This window comes from Monopterus albus, unplaced genomic scaffold (assembly GCF_001952655.1).
Source record: "Monopterus albus unplaced genomic scaffold, M_albus_1.0 scaffold143.1, whole genome shotgun sequence".
In the NCBI taxonomy this organism is placed as follows: Eukaryota; Metazoa; Chordata; class Actinopteri; order Synbranchiformes; family Synbranchidae; genus Monopterus; species Monopterus albus.
In genome coordinates, this window is record NW_018128023.1 from 1,553,682 (window position 1) to 1,570,422 (window position 16,741).

Here is a 16,741-nt window from a genome sequence, read left to right on the forward strand (position 1 = left end):
CCTGTGCGTCACTCCACCTGCCACTGAAAGCATCAGTAGTGACACGACTAGACACACAAAATGGCAGTACAATCGAATTGTCACATTTAACATTTGCAGGAAATGTGACTAGTTTCGCACTGAAGCAATGGGTCATAGTCAATATAAGGGAAAAATATACTGCCCCAAATCAGAAAGTATAAGCAAAGAACAGTGGCTGGACAAGATGAAAAATAATTAGGTGCCCTCTGATTGCAGCCTCATGGTCAATTTTATTTTCTTTATTTTATTATTATATTTTAAAATTATCGGCACAAGTCAGTCATGTGCTTTGAAAAGTTTGATCAGGTCACATGATTTTATCAACAAGCTTCCAGCTTGCTACCTGCTCATTTGCCATAGAACTGCAGCTGTTCACATTTCAGTTTATTCTCTAGTTCATATTTGAGTTACCACTTAATTGAAAGTTAATAATTGTTCTTTCCTGGTGTTCTAATCGTTGTTTTCTTTGTGCACATAAACTGGGACCTTACTGTTACATTTTTACTTGCTTTTATACATTTCCTTTTTATACCACACCTTCAGCAACCTTTGTTGCTTTTACACAATGGTAATAGGTTTTCTTTTGAAATGTTATAAACTAATTAATACATTGGACAGTCACTTTTTCTATTTGAAGAGGAATAATATTAGTAGCTGCTTCACAAATGTATCATATACAAAATAAGATCTGTGAAATTGTTTTATGTTTCATTATTGAAAAATTCTATTCTACGTAAACTGGTGTCTGTGAATCTCTCTCTTTTCTCTTCCCCATTTTCTCCCCCTTCTTCCCCACCTTATACAGACTATTGTTCCCCAGCTTTGGTGCGGTGGGTAGAGCAGTTGTCTCCCAACCGGAAGGTTGAAGGTTCGAATCTCGTTGCCTGCAGTCCACGTGTCAGTGTCCTTGGGCAAGACACTGAAACCCCCACCCCGTTGCCCCCGATGGTTAGAGCCGTCAGTTGAGTTGGCGCCGCAGATGGCTGCCTCGGTTCTGTACCAGAAACAAATTCCTTGTGTGTAACAATAAAGGTGATTTTCCTTTACTCAGAAAAGGTACCTCTATTGTTCAAAATTTAATTGTTTAAAATTAAAAACACACCAGTGAAACACACCGCTGCACTGGGTGATATGTTTCCTCATTACAAAACACAAGACCCTGGTATTTATATAGAATATCCAGAGATCTTGTGAATGGACCCTTACTTCATAAGCTGTAATAAGTTACGATTGTTCAGAGCCTTTGGGGCAAAGAAAAAAAAAATTAGGGTTTTATGTTTTGTAATGAAGAAACATGTCACCCAGTGCAGCGGTGTGTTTCTCTGATGTATTAATTGTTTTTGAACAACAGTGAAGCTAAATAGCACAAACGAATAAGATAATCCAGGACTCACAGATTGATGGGCATTAATCATGAGTAGAGGTAAATCACTGTTGGTCTTAGTTTCTGTATGGGGACTGTTTAAATAACTGTCAGTCACCAGCCTTTTAAGACTTGTATGATAATCACACTTCAGTATTTATTTTTCTACTACATATACTGTTTTAACTGCTGACTCACTGGCTGTAATCTGGTATAACTGTATGATCTCTTGTTTTACATAAGCTTCTACCTTGAATCTTCCTCTTCCAAATTTAGCAGGGGTCTGGCAGTGAAGATACCACAACACATCTTTCATCTCCAACACCCGTGCTTGGTTACTGTTGCTATGCATGGTGGCTCATTGCCGTCACCGGTGCATCCAATAGGCATGTCAGCACTGCCAGGAAGTCTAAAAACAGCATTATATATAACAGCATATAATGAGAAAGGCTTCAACAGTGTTCTCCAAATGTCAGAGCAGCTTTAATGATCTACTGAGCACACACACACACTCACACAAGCTTTATGTCGTGTGAGTGTGCATACAGTCACACTCACACATGACATAAAGCTTGTGTGAGTGTGACTGTGACTGTATGCACACTCACACACACACACACACACACACACACACACACACACACTCTATATCTTATGTGTGTGTGCGCACACACATACAGTCACAGCATGTGGCTTTTTAATGCATTGTTGCCAATTTCAGCAGTCCCATCTTTATTTCCCTCTCTTGCTATTAATTGTTGCCAATGAAGAATAAATTTTTCTCATACCAACCACATTATTTCATCCTAATCTTCTTCCCGGTGACTTGATTCTGCCTTGTAAGGATTGTCAAACGTGATTTGTGAGTTAGTTTTTATTCACAAAAAGAAAGTTTTGGGTGTGTGACTGCTCCCTGGGCTCCACATTTCTGTGAGATTCATGAGTGCATCTTCAGGGATGGGGTATTGCTCATCATATTGAAGCCAGCAAGAGACACCTTAACTGCCTTGTAGCACAATCAACCCAAGAAACCCTCGCATTAACACAGTGAAGCACATCAGTTTATGTAATGTTATTTTTGCTGCTCAAACAGCATATATGTCAGACTACCTCTAATTACTTCTTCCTGGATATGTGGGTTATTTGTTGTTAACACTGTTTAAATAAATAATTTAGGTGGGATGGACAGGACAGAGATATGAGTTGTGGGATAAAGATGGACAATGGCCAAAGAACTAGAGAACTATCACAGAAGGTAAAATGAAAGAAAGACTGATTTGGAAACAAAGCAGATAAAGTAAAGAAATCAGTAAAGGAGTGTGTACTGAAAATGGAGGAACAGGGATAAGAAAAAGACTTCAAGCAAACAAAGAGCTGGAGATAGAGAGCCGCAATAAAAGAAAAAAATTATTTTGGGAGATTTAGACACAGAGTAGTGGTTAAGGAGTGAGACTTGTAGAGAAGACAGTACAAGCAAAGAAGGATAGAGAGAGGGTTCTTGGTGCAATGCAGAAGGCATTGCCATGGAAACAAATGGAGGGAAAGCGCAGACAAGTAGGAGGGGATTAAATGGGAAGGAAGAGATCGGTGCTTCGTACCGTGGGGGGTGGAGGTTGTTGTGATGAGAGGGGAGGGGCCAACTGAGTAACAAGTGTGGATATCAAGTTAATGAATACTTGATAATTCGAACATGGGTTTATAGTGTTACATGTGTGGATGAACTCTTAAGGGTGTTTTCACAGATTCACCATTTTAATAGACGCATTTGACCTTTGCATACACTTATAGCCTATTGATGTTTCAGTAGCAGTTGTGAATGCTGTATTCTTGAACAATGGGTCTGTGTGGTTTATAAGCAAGGACAGAGTTTAAAATTGCTGTTGCAGTGGCAGTGTTGATCCATGGATCTGTCTAAAGTGCAGGAGTTTCTGTGAAATGTTGCCTCAATAAATTAATTTAAAAAAAAGTGATGGGGGGGATGAGCCTGTCTCCATGGCGCCAGTTGTCTCAGGTGGCATTGTCTGGGTCCAAATCCGAGGGCTGGCGTTGTTATGGCAGCAGGAGTGCATAGAGTTTGTCTGGGTGTGATGCTGCAAACACACACACACACACACACACTGGTGTTTCTAGAGTTGTGAGGAAACTCTTTGATGTAAGACACAGCTCTTTACCCTAACCTAAACCTAATTCTACCCTTAACCCTAAAACCAAGTCTTAACCCTCAAACCCACTCAAAATGTCCATCACAATGTTGATTTCAAACTAAAATTTGTCCACACAGTCATAGACATTTACACACACTCAGTCCTTTTTTTCTCTCTCTCCCTCACACACACACACACACACACACACACACACACACACTGTCTGTTGGAAATATTCTTGTCTGCAGAATTATAAATAGAAGGCTGCTCCCCTCTCCTCATCTCCAGCACCCATGGCATCCTATCATTTCTCATCTTCCTTTTCACTCATCTCTCCTCAACACTTTCTTCTTCTTGTCTGCTTTCTTCTGCATCAGTCTGGTTGTAGAAACTTTACTTTTCCTCCCCTCAAAGTCTCATCAAGTGGCTTTGTTTGTCATCTGTTTGCCTCCATAGACATGGTGACAATGCAGGTTGTCTGTGGTTGTCATGGTGATGAGCACCGTGAGGATGCTAAATGCACTTGGAGTTGCTCAGACTAATGAAGTGCGAATGCTGTACCGGTGTGCACTTATCTAGCAACATTGAGCGAGCGCTTGTTAAAAGTCTCCTCTGGTGACTTGACTGCATCATTCCACTATCTTGGCATCTTGGCATAGAGGAGAGATGTATGAGTTTCTTCAGTAACCACAACTGCAGTCATAATGTGCTGGATGCTGCACAAATATGGAGAACGTTAGCACCTTAAAGAGCCCATGGAATGCTCATTTTGCTAATTTCCAGCCATTTAATGTTTGACCTCAGGTACCTCTAGATTAGCTTTGCACCCAATATAACTCCAAATTGTCTGTAATTATTTCAGAATGATAAAACCTCAATATCACAAAGAGACCCTCCTCCTGAAAACTCCTGCTGCCTGTCAGGAAGCCAGGACAACGCATAAACAAAAAACACTGACAAATAAGCTATGTCTTCGACAATGACAATATCTCAAATCCTAACTGACATGTTCGAGCCAGAATATGGGGCGGCTGTGGCTCAGGAGGTAGAGCGAGTCGTTTCCTAACCTGGAGGATTAGCGTTTCAATTCCCGGCTTGTTCAGTCAACATGTCGAGGTGTCCTTGAGCAAGACACTAAACCCCGAGTTGCTCCCGGTGATGTCACCGGTGTGTGAATCCGTGAGTGCTTGGGAGTGCGAATGGGTGAATGGCTGAATAATGTGAAAGCGCTTTGAGTGTGCTGTAAAAGCATAGAAAGGCGCTATACAAGTATAAGACCATTTACCAATATGAAAGTGGGCAGCAGGACAAACTGCAACAGCATTAATTAGTTTGAATTTCTCCTCCATAGATAGGTAAACAACAGTATACTGTATGTACTGATGAAAAGAGATTGGTAACACTCTAAACAAAGCAGGTAACTGCAAAACCCCATATTTTAACTGGCATGATACAGACATAATAACTTCTCCAGCCTTACACCAATTCTCTCTAATGTTACAGAAACAATGCATTAACAGTGTGAAACTTACCATTAAGTCCCACCAAATATTGGAAATATCATTCCCTTTCAAGTAGCTCCAAAATCGGTAAATCCAACCGGTGATTGCTGCATCTTTCCCCATAGATCCCTCGCGTTATTGGCAAGTACATACATTCTCAAAGTAGAAAAATTAATTCCAACAGGTGGTGTAGCACCGACAGTAACATCATGGGTCATTAGAATCCTCTCGCCAATGCATGCGGCAGACACTCTGATCTCAAGCAGTCAAAACAAACAGGGTACTGTGCTCTGGGGGAATCCAGCCTTGATGAGTTCACTGCCCCAGGGTTCTTCACAGCTGCTTGTAGGTTAGACTTGATCAGGTAAAACAAGGAGTCCCTGTACAGGAACACTCCTGGACATGCAGTATCCTCAGGCCCTGTATTTTTCTCCACATCCTCTGGTCACAGTGCAGCATGTATATCTGGAAAACCAGGCGCAGTTGAAAAATTCCGCTTTTGAAATGGCACCAGCGGATGTAAGGCAAGCTCACATGAATGTGCAGTTGCCAGGAGATTATGACCATTCAAGGAAATCTTTATAGTTTTTGTTACCAAAGTTAAAATTTTTACTTTAATTAAAATTCTAAATTGGAGCATGAAGACATCCTCATATCAATGATTCAGTCGACACTGATGCTGTTGAACCCATTCTAAAAGTTCTGAAAGGTAGCTCTACTAAATGCAGTATATGATGCAGTACAAATGAAGCACAACAAGGCGATATTACCCATTTTAGCCATTTAGTAAGCTTTGGAGAGTTATATGCGCCTCTCTCGGTGACCTTCTCCAAATGGTAGCAGCGTTAGCAGAGCTGTAAAGCCCCTTCACGGCTTAGCCACCTGACTTTCTTTCTACCTTGCTACTCATTGAGTGGACACCTTTAAATACCTGGGGTTCCACCTCAACAACAAAATGGATTGGACTGAAAACACTGATGTCCTGTACAAGAAGGGCCAGAGCCGCTTCCACTTGTTGAGGAGACTGGTCCTTTGGTGTGCGGGGGGCACTCCTTTGGACTTTTTATGATACTGTCTGTTTCTGCTGTTTTTTACGTTATTGTGGGTTGGGCAGGAGGTAGCACGGACAGGGACAGAAAGAGACTCAACAAGCTGGTTAAGAGCTGGTTCTGTCCTGGGCTGCCCCCTGGATTCCATCGAGGAGGTGGCGAACAGAAGGATGCTGGTAAAACTAACATCCATCATGCATGACCCCTCCCATCCCCGCGCACCACACAGTAGAGGCTCTGAACAGTTCCTTTAGTGCAAGACTGTTACATCCCCAGTGTAAGAAGGAGCGTTACCGTAGGTCATTCCTCCTCACAGCAATCAGACTGTACAACACATCACTGCAGGGATAAGCTAGGTGAAAGTATGAGGGACTATGTAATAGTCAACTGAGGTGCAATACTCAAATCCTGGGGTAAAATGCATGGTTAATATGCATATATGTAAATTCTGTTCTTGATTATTCAAATACTTGATTCTGTTTATTTTTGAGTACTTGGAATGTATTTATCTGGATGTGTGTGCGGTGCTTGTTCTCATGGTGTTATGCTGTCTGTTCTCTATTGCTGCTTGAGTTACTGAAATTTGTTTATCAAGATATGTGTGTGGTGTTTGTTTCTTATGGTGTTGTGTTGTTTGTTCTCCATTGCTGCTCCCCATTGAGGGATCAATAAAGTACCTACCTACCTACCTACCTACCTACCTACCTACTCACAGCACTCCTCAAACTGCTAATATGTGTGTGTTTCTACCTTGGAAGTCAGGCTCAGGAGTCCCCCTACAGTAAAAGCCTATTGCCCCCTACTCACAACAGCCATTGTAAAGTGGGCTTAGTGTGTTTAAAATGACCTGTAGTATTACCTGCAAAGTGGGAGAGATTTTCCAACAGTACAGGGACATCCCGGTGGATATTAGGTGAGATTATCCTCCTGCCTGAGCAAGCTTGCTTCAAAATAAGTGGAGCAATGTGTGTTCTCAAGACCAACCTAAATTCAACCCCCCCGATGTGCACAACGGTAAAAATCCACTATCATTTCCACTGTTTTCAACATGTTCAGCTCCAGATTGTTGTGACCACACCACAGGGCCAGCTATTCAACCTCCCGGCTTTTGGATGACTCGTCAGCGTCTTGAATGAGGCTGATGACCTTTATGTCATCTGTGAACTTCAGGATTTTTACAGAGGAGTCTCCCGATGTGCAGTTGTTGATATAGAAGGAGAGCAACAACAGCAGGGAGAGCACACATCCCTGGGGGGCACCTGTGATGATAGTCCGGGTTTAACAGAAACATCCATCCACTGTCAGTTGCAGGTCTTCTTATAAACTCAGAAAGCAATTGGACAACTGAGCATGAACTGAAAATCTCACATGAAGAAACATCTGCAGAACAATATTTGTAGAGAATCAGGTAATTTCATATCACCTACTGCAGCATTACAGGAAGAACATCCATGTAAAGGTCTTATCATGTAGGTGCCGGCCCTGTATAAAGCCTGATCTTATCAGACTACTCTACCACTTCTTCCGATTATTATGCTTAGCGGATTATCCTTCTGAAATAAGGGCAGTTAAAGCAGGCACTGCAACCTCTGTGTTTTTCAGATGGTGGAACAAAGAAGCTACGTAGCACCATTCGACGGAGCACAGAGACCGGCATTGCCGTGGAGATGAGGAACCGAGTGACACGGCAGGGCAGCAAGGACTCCACTGACGGGAGCACCAACTCAAACAGCTCAGATGGAACGTGAGTATCCAACCTACAGTTCATCCACCCATCCATAAACAGTATGCATTAATCTAACATCACTTTTGTTCTGTCTCTCAGGTTTGTCTTCCCTCCCACACGCCTCGGCCCCGAGAGCCAGTTCAGTGACTTTCTAGATGGACTAGGCCCCGCACAGATTGTAGGCCGGCAAACACTTGCCACACCCCCTATGGGTAAGCCAAGAGTGATGTAGACCAACCACACCAGTCAGTTTTATTCTGCTCTAGTAGTGTTTGCTGGTGGTTAATGTTCCTCACATTCTTTTGGTTGGTTAACAATTGATTGTGCTTGCACTGATGTACAATTGACATTTAGGTGGGAAGCATCTGTTAAGCACTGACATATCACTCCACAGCCATTAATCTATAAAGAGATAATCACAAGAAAGAAAATGTGTAATATATGAGTGTATAAATATTTCTGAAGAACGATAGGAATTCTAATTCAAATAAACACAGCCACAACCAACAAACTATATAAAAATATAACACTCAGTGTGAACGAAGTTATTCTTGCATGAGATATAATTCTTTCATGCAAAGGTCATTCCTTCTGAAAAACAGCTGAGCAGTGTGCTCCTCCATACCTGGTTGTGAAGTCAGACTGAATGATCTGTATCGCCATCTGCTGTTAGATATTGGCCACTGCAACATTAGAGTGTTAGTTTTTTGGAAACTGTAGTTGAAACTTGATCAACTATTCTGATTATTTAAAACAATGTTGGACTGGTAGAGATTATGTGTTTTTCCTCTGCAGGGGATGTTCATGTTGGCATGGTAGACAGAGGAGGGCAGCTGGAGGTGGAGGTCAACCAGGCCAGAGGGCTAATCCCTAAACCAGGCTCAAAGAACATACCAGGTACTCTGAACTGACTTTGCCTGCTGCTGAGTCTTTCACAAACTTTCAATTGCATGCCCATGTTGCAGTTTCAATGTGCTGTTTTTGTGTGCACTGTGCCTGCAGCGACCTATGTGAAAGTGTACGTCCTGGAGAACGGAGTGTGCTTGGCCAAGAAGAAAACCAAAGTAGTGAAGAAAACTCTGGACCCCACCTACCAGCAGGCTCTATTGTTTAATGAGAGTCCTCAGGGCAAAGTCCTGCAGGTAAGTGATACCTTGCTTTCCTCCCTTCTTTTCCTCTCCAACTCTCCTTTCTTTCCACCTTTTTATCATGTCTTTTTTTCATATTGATCTGTCAGACACAATACACAACAAAAATACAAATAAATGTTGACATTTTAGGTGTTAGCTGCCAGAAAGTTTTGGTGCTTTAGAGGAAGAGTTGTACATATGTATTTGATATTTAAAATAAATGAAAGTACTACCGTAATTTCCGGACTATAAGGCGCACCAGACTATAAGTCGCACCCACTTAAATGTAAGACGAAAAAACATGTTGTACACGTTGTAACATGAGATATTTCGACAGCCAGATTGATAGCCTGTAACTTGAAGCGGCATCATATGCATTTCGTCGTGTGCTGTCCATGATGAAGGTGTGTGCAGGAAGCGACAAAAGTAGCGTCTTATAATCCTCTTGTTATCTTTAAGAACATGAGTTATGACTTGCATCATAATATACCTACTAGATTTCCCTATGCGTCATATTCTCTACAGGTAATAGTGTGGGGGGATTACGGGCGTATGGACCACAAGTGCTTCATGGGAATGGCCCAGATCCTCTTGGAGGACTTGGACCTGTCTGCCACAGTCAGCGGCTGGTACAAGCTGTTCCCTACCTCTTCTCTGGCAGACCCCAGCATCGGACCCCTCACTAGACGCCTCTCCCAGTCCTCCCTGGAGAGCGCCACCAGCCCCTTGTGCACTTAGACACCCAGTAGACACCCACATGCACGGGCACATCCTGCAGACACAGACACACGCACTGTACTGTATATACACAACGACTGTATTTGAAGTGCAAGACAGACAGGCATACACACCCATGTGCAGGAACACATATGACATATAATATCTGATCTCATTCACATGAATACACACAGACACACGCTGCCATCCTTTACTGGACATTGCATGCTACTGTATGTCCATATTGGTACCCACTGATCAGTGTTTTCAGTCAGCAAAAGGCTTAGCAAATACAACTTGAAGTAGACATGGTTTACCAGAACATGTAGCATTTGTCACCCTCTCATTTGAACCTTTCCTACCATGACACAACGATCCACCCGGTGCCATATTCTGCGTTTAGTGGTACCAGACTCATCCCAATGCCAGTTTCTAAACTCTCTATGCCAAACTAAGAAAAAAACTTTTATTTTTTAAAACCAAAGCTGTTGTTATTATTACAATAAATAGCAGATGAACTCGTATACAATATAAGGTATGGATATGTAGCAGAGTCAATGACTTAGCTGTAATGCAAAAAAACGAAGATACATTCTACACACACGAGCTGAGAACACTAGGCCAAACACACAAACATACCTGGGCAACAGGCTTGGATGTTCACATAATGGTTGTTATGTGAGGTAGCAACACTGCTATTCTATAATTTTCACAGAGCAGAGTTTATATATAGATATACATATATATATATATATAGATATATTTCTTTGTGTTTATGTATCAACTGCATTCTGCATGTTTGCTTGCACCACTTGTAGAGACATTTTTTATTTAGCTCACCTTGACCAATGGAAAAGGACTATAGTGCCACTTTATTTTGTGACTAGTCCTGAAAATACAGCGCTCCACTGAGTCCGGGACAAGGACGGGACTCTGGCAACAGGGAGAGCGCTGTCAATGCCATCTGCAGAAGAAGGGAACAAATTAGTCAGCCAGCTGCACATTCACCGAGGAACAAACTTCTGATCCTGCTTCATCTTAGACTAAAGAAATGTTGTACTGCACTTGGCACAAACACATTTTGGGAAATGTGTTCCATTTGTCTGGGCTTCATGTGTTCTGCATCTAGGGGCTGCCATAGTGTCGCACTCTTTTTTGCACTTTTCCTAAGTGAAGGAGGAGTCAGGAAGGTAATGACTGTACTTCTACCTCTGGTCTCTCTCCACATCTGGTCAGATCACAGCCAGATACAAACACACACACACACACACACACACACAACTGGTACCAACTATAAACCCTCCTGCTTTGTTTTGGTCACTCCTGTCACTCTGGCTGCAGCTAAACCTGTTGTAAATGTGTAAACACGTATTTGAGTCCAGGTGAGGTTTTTCCTTTTGATATCTGACTGTTTATGCCAGTATTATTTTGGTAGCAGGTTGATTGTTAACCTGCCATATAAGCAAGTTTTACCTGTTTCAGCTGCAGTATCTGTCATATATTTATGTAGTTTTATTTTATATTTCCAGGCAGTGTGCATGTGTTTAACTTAGCACTTCACTGTTAAATGTTGTTTTTTTTTTTTTTAAACCTGCTGTTGTTGAGCACTTTATTGTATTTTTTTTTTTTTTGGTCACACTGCATTAAACATCTCTGAAGTGTAGCTTGTGTGTATTATGAACTGCATTGTGAAGGCCCACTATAATAGCTGAAATGGGTCAGTTCTGCCTATAGCACTGAAATCTGAGCATTCATAAAGTAATTTATTTGTAGAAATAGAAAATACATGCTCTGAGGAAAAAAAATGACAAAGCTGGTAGATTTATGAATCTTGCAATTTGGAGAAGTCAATTCATAAATTTAGAGGAAGTAAGAAGAATGTGTACATTTTATTTAACATAACAGTGTTAAATAGTATGCCCTTAAAGAATAAATAATGTAAGTTTTGAAAGCAGCCAAAGCACTTTTGTATTTGGTGGATTGAAACAAATGAGTTAACTGATAATTTCAAGTTTTTGTTGAAAATAGATGCTTTCAGTTTCACCTTTTTTGTCTTTCTCAAAAAGGTGAGTGACCCAGTGGCTGCTTTAGTCAAGTGTGGAATAGTTGGGTCGTCACTGACAGCAGAGGAGTAACAAGACTAACTGAGCTACTGGTGTTTACTGTTTTTATTAAAATGAAGATTTAGTATATCTTTCTCCTCAGTCGCTTTTTAAAGAGTTTTGACGCTGTCTTGAGAGCAGCACCAAACCTTGTATATTGATAAAGACTGTTGTATTTCAGAAGTGATAAGAGTGGACAGTCTCAATCTACTGCCTGTTAAAAGCCTGTATGCATAGCTAACATTTACTGTAGTTTTATCACCACCATACAGTATGTTCTATTGTATGCTAAGAACTATGATTCCTACCTTAATCCTTCTGCAAAAAGGGAAATTCTGAGGCATTTTGTCTTCTCTGCAGCTCAGACCAACAGAATTCATTGCTTTTTGGAATTTGGATAAAGGGATCTGTGGTGTTCTTGAATTTTTTGGCGGAGGGTGGTGGCTGTTTCTCATCCTCCCATCATATATATACAACCCTTTTAAAAGAACCATCGAGGTTTGGGTTCCAATTTGTTTTACATTTTGGAGCTATTCCTTCTTGGATCTGTATTTGTATGCTCACGTATATATGAAGCAGTTTTATGTTCCTTGTTGATTTGTATCTATTTTTGTGGACAGCTGGCATAATATAAAAACTAGCACTTATACTCTTGGTATTTGCACACATTCTCTTCAGTGTGTGCCTTTCTGTAACACAAAAAGCTTGGTTGACAGAAAATAAAGGGAAATAACCTAAAACCTAAAAAAAAATTCAGAAGAAATTTGAAAGGAATTTCTTGACATGTTCGATCCCTGCTACATGTTTAATCCTTGGTGAACTGTAAAGCTACTGTTAATCTTTTTCCATGTGATTCCAAATGTTTTGAAGCTTTTCTGAGACTGTGCGTGTCCTTTTGCTGTAGGCTATAGTAACCTAAAACATTAACCATTCTGGTTATATAGAGCAGGAAAACAGACAATGCAATGAGATGTATAATTATCCTGTGACAACTTGATGCACAGCAGAACATTTCCAAATGTGTCCAAATCCTTTGATTCCTGCAACCAAAAGGAAAAATTGAAATACTGCCTTTTTTCAAAATGTAGTGTGGGTGTGTTTTTCAGTGAGGTGCATTTATTGTAGTGTGTGATGCATAATGAGTGTCAGGGCAGTAAGATGAGTAAGATTTAAACATGCGTAAATACTGTATTTATAAAAAAAATCTACTTGTCAAATAATGTTGACAGTGGACTACAGTGTAGAGAATTTAAGGATCAGGATTTTCAAATATGAGCGTTAACACCTTTTTCTCTCTTCACGGCATTTACTACAGTTAAAAGACTACTTTACTGTAGCATCACGTAATTAACATGCATTGTCTGACCACTTGATCATTTTATTTATTTGAACACAGATGCTACTGTTTTAGGTGAGTCAAACGAATTATTATGCTTGAAGTGGTTGAAGCTCAAGGGTTAACTATGGCAGGACGGGTACAGCAGGTTGTCCGAGTTTTTATGGTTTTCTGAAGATGAAGGATGCTTAGAACTTTTTCAATATGAAGGAAGATGCATGAAAGCAGGTTAATATATTGTTGGTTATTGTTCCATCAAACACTAGGGAACATTGTATTGAAAACAGCACAGCATGTAGAGCTTGATAAATTGTGTTTCAGATAGCTAAAGATAGCACTAACCTGAGTCAGACAGTGGCTCAACATGGCAAAATTGAGATTTGAATGTAAAGGCTATGAATGCTTGGGATGTAAACCAATACGCTTGCTTGCTTCCACTGAGAACTCTAACCTAATTATGTTGTATAACTTTATAATGCATCTTCAATCAATCTGAATTGTCTCTTGAGTGCTATGTTGAAAATGTATTTTATTTTTGTAAGGAGAGTGGTATTATTCGGAGAAGGGCAAGGGAAAGTCAGAGAGGCGGTGTGGGCAAAACCTGCCTTTAGACTTTCATGAAAATGAGGGCTTGTTTTGTATACAATGGCCTTATTTTGTGCAGGAGATATTGCTTCGCTATTGCAGCATAACTGAAAGTTTTGACAAATGTATTTTGCTTAAAATTTTGTGTTGAAGTTGTATATGTGTACGTGTATAGTTTTATGAATGTATTTCTTGACCCTTGCACCCAAACCAAGTGTAATGGTTTTTTTTTTTGTCATCTTGTTTATTACAGTCTCTTTGAAGACTTTTCCAGGGGCCTCACCTGCATCAGTTCAGGTGGCCCCTGCTTTCGCTGTTCTGTAATCTCTACACATGTCTTATTCTTTATTGTTCATTTAAAAGAACAGCTCTGTGGTTGAATTCTGTCTGGCACAAATGCATTTTTATTTATTTTGCCATGATGATTGTAAGCAGAAATGACTGACATTTTCCCCTGGACAAATGTATCTGTCAAGCCGATGGAATTGCCATGGGTTTTTGTACTTTGAGTTAGCAAATGTTTGCTGCATGGTAACTCTGATTGTTTTCTTGTATTTAATCTTTCTGATGATGATGATGATAATAATGTCTGATTATGAAGTCAGTTAGACCCAGTGTAATGTCAAAGGCAATTCAACAAAATGCAAAACATTGCATTTTAAAGTAGCATGGATTTAGCCTTCCATTTTCTGAAATACTGTACATCTTCTTCTGACAATAACCATCGACTGTAGTCTCTTACTGTTCCTGGGGCCTCTTTGGTGTCAGTATCAGCAGTGCCACCATGATGACAAAACATAGAAAATAAGATATAAATCACATTTTCAAGCATTAAAAGCCATTTAGAATCAACAGGGCATGCAATGCATTGTGAACAATGACTGCTGTATTTTACGATAGCCCCTGTGAGCAGCAATTTTTAGTTTTATTATTTTTTCTGTTTTTTGCTTCTAATGAAGCATGCATTCCATATATCTATTTGCCAATGTAGCAGCTGCCAATGAGAACAAAAGAGACATCACAGCTGAGGTGATGGGCAAATTGGAGTTTTTGCTGCTGAATATGCCAGTTTGTCTTCATCCATGTCTATAAATGTTGGTAATCATAGCACAAGTGTCCTGAGTAGCCAGCCTGTCTTTTTAGATGTCTGTCAGACTATATTTAGGCCACTGTAGCTTCCCACCCCATTGTCAAGACAACCTTCATCATATCAAGCCCAGCAAAGAACAGACCCCTAAAGTAATGGCTTAATATAGAACATCATAATAAAGTAAATCTTAAGTTTTGATTAGATTTAATGGACCACAGTGACATTCCCAAGCACATATATTAGATTGAGGCCTTGTAACCAAATGTAAAGATGGATGGGAGCATCTTAAATCCCAGGTAAACTGGATTGCTGGTTTTGGTATGCGAGTGGTTGTCTTTTCTTAACTGGCCTAGACCTTTTCATTGAGGAGTGTTCAGAGTATGTCTTAAAGTCCCGATGAGTGTGATGAAAGGATGCAGTTTATGGCAAACAATTATAAGGGAGCTGTAATTTTATACTTATGCTTTGTAAATGTTTTCTATGTGCAGTATTTGATAATGTAAAACTGGTATTTTTGTGGTTTGTATGCTGCAGAATTGATTACTTAAGGTGCATGTAGTTTTCTTAAAAAAAAAAAAAAAAAGAGAATCAAACTGAAGGCAAAAAAATTAATTTTGGATCAAAAACCTGTATTTGCATGCCCTTTGACTTCTGGACGCAAAGTCAGTAAAATTTATTTGAATCACGGACATTTCTCAAGTGTGCATTTTATTGAGAATCATGTTTATATATCAAAAAACTATTGAAATTATAAAAAACAAATAAAATTCCCCACTCGCCCCCCACTTTGGGGCGGTCTTGTATGTCTTCCTTCAAGCTCGGGTCCTCTACCAGAGCCCTGGGAGCTTGAGGGTCCTGCGCAGTATCTTAGCTGTTCCTAGCACTGCACTCTTCTGGACAGAGATCTCAGATGTTGTTCCTGGGATCTGTTGGAGCTACTCTCCCAGTTTGGGGGTCACAGCCCCCAGTGTTCCTATTACCACCTTGTGCCTTCACCTTCCACACCTTTTCTAGCTCTTCTTTCAGCCCTTGGTATTTCTCAAGCCTCTCATGTTCCTTCTTCCTGATGTTGCTATCGCTTGGAAATGCTACATCTATCATTACGGCCTTCTTCTTCTGTTTGTCCACCACTACTGTGTCCGGTTGGTTGGCCATTACGTTTGTCAGCTTGTATCAGGAAGTACCACAGGATCTTAGCTTGGTCATTCTCAACCACCTTTGGAGGTGTATCCCATTTTGACTTTGGAACTTCCAGCCTATACTTGGCACAGATGTTTCTGTACGCTATGCCAACCACTTGGTTATGGTGTTCCATGTATGCCCTGCCTGCTAGCATCTTGCACCCCGCTGTTATGTGCTGGATTGTCTCAGGGGCATCTTTGCACAGCCTGCACCTGGGGTTCTGTCTGGTATGGTAGACCGTCTCTATTGATCTTGTATTTAGAGCTTGTTCTTGTGCTGCCATGATTAGTGCCTTTGTGCTGTCTTTCAGTCCAGCTGTGTCCAGCCACTGGTAGGATTTTTTGATATCCGCCACTTCTACTATGTGATGGTGGTATATACAGTGCCTTGCGAAAGTATTCGGCCCCCTTGAACTTTGCGACCTTTTGCCACATTTCAGGCTTCAAACATAAAGATATAAAACTGTAATTTTTTGTGAAGAATCAACAACAAGTGGGACACAATCATGAAGTGGAACGAAATTTATTGGATATTTCAAACGTTTTTAACAAATAAAAAACTGAAAAATTGGGCGTGCAAAATTATTCAACCCCCTTAAGTTAATACGTTGTAGCGCCACCTTTTGCTGCGATTACAGCTGTAAATCGCTTGGGGTATGTCTCTATCAGTTTTGCACATCGAGAGACTGAAATTTTTGCCCATGCCTCCTTGCAAAACAGCTCGAGCTCAGTGAGGTTGGATGGAGAGCATTTGTGAACAGCAGTTTTCAGTTCTTTCCACAGATTCTCGATTGG

General features: G+C 40.6%; 1 protein-coding gene across 1 annotated transcript in view; it reads left to right on the plus strand.

The window, feature by feature from the left end:
- rims3 (regulating synaptic membrane exocytosis 3) overlaps nucleotides 1–15,350 on the plus strand; it is a 50,874-nt gene extending 35,524 nt beyond the window's left edge. The window contains exons 3-7 of the mRNA XM_020614196.1: nucleotides 7,682–7,823; nucleotides 7,905–8,017; nucleotides 8,601–8,702; nucleotides 8,808–8,947; nucleotides 9,461–15,350. Coding sequence (XP_020469852.1) covers nucleotides 7,682–7,823; nucleotides 7,905–8,017; nucleotides 8,601–8,702; nucleotides 8,808–8,947; nucleotides 9,461–9,673 — 710 coding nt within the window. The 3' untranslated portion in view covers nucleotides 9,674–15,350. The remainder of the gene's footprint in view (nucleotides 1–7,681; nucleotides 7,824–7,904; nucleotides 8,018–8,600; nucleotides 8,703–8,807; nucleotides 8,948–9,460) is intronic.
- The last annotated feature ends 1,391 nt before the right edge of the window (nucleotides 15,351–16,741 follow it).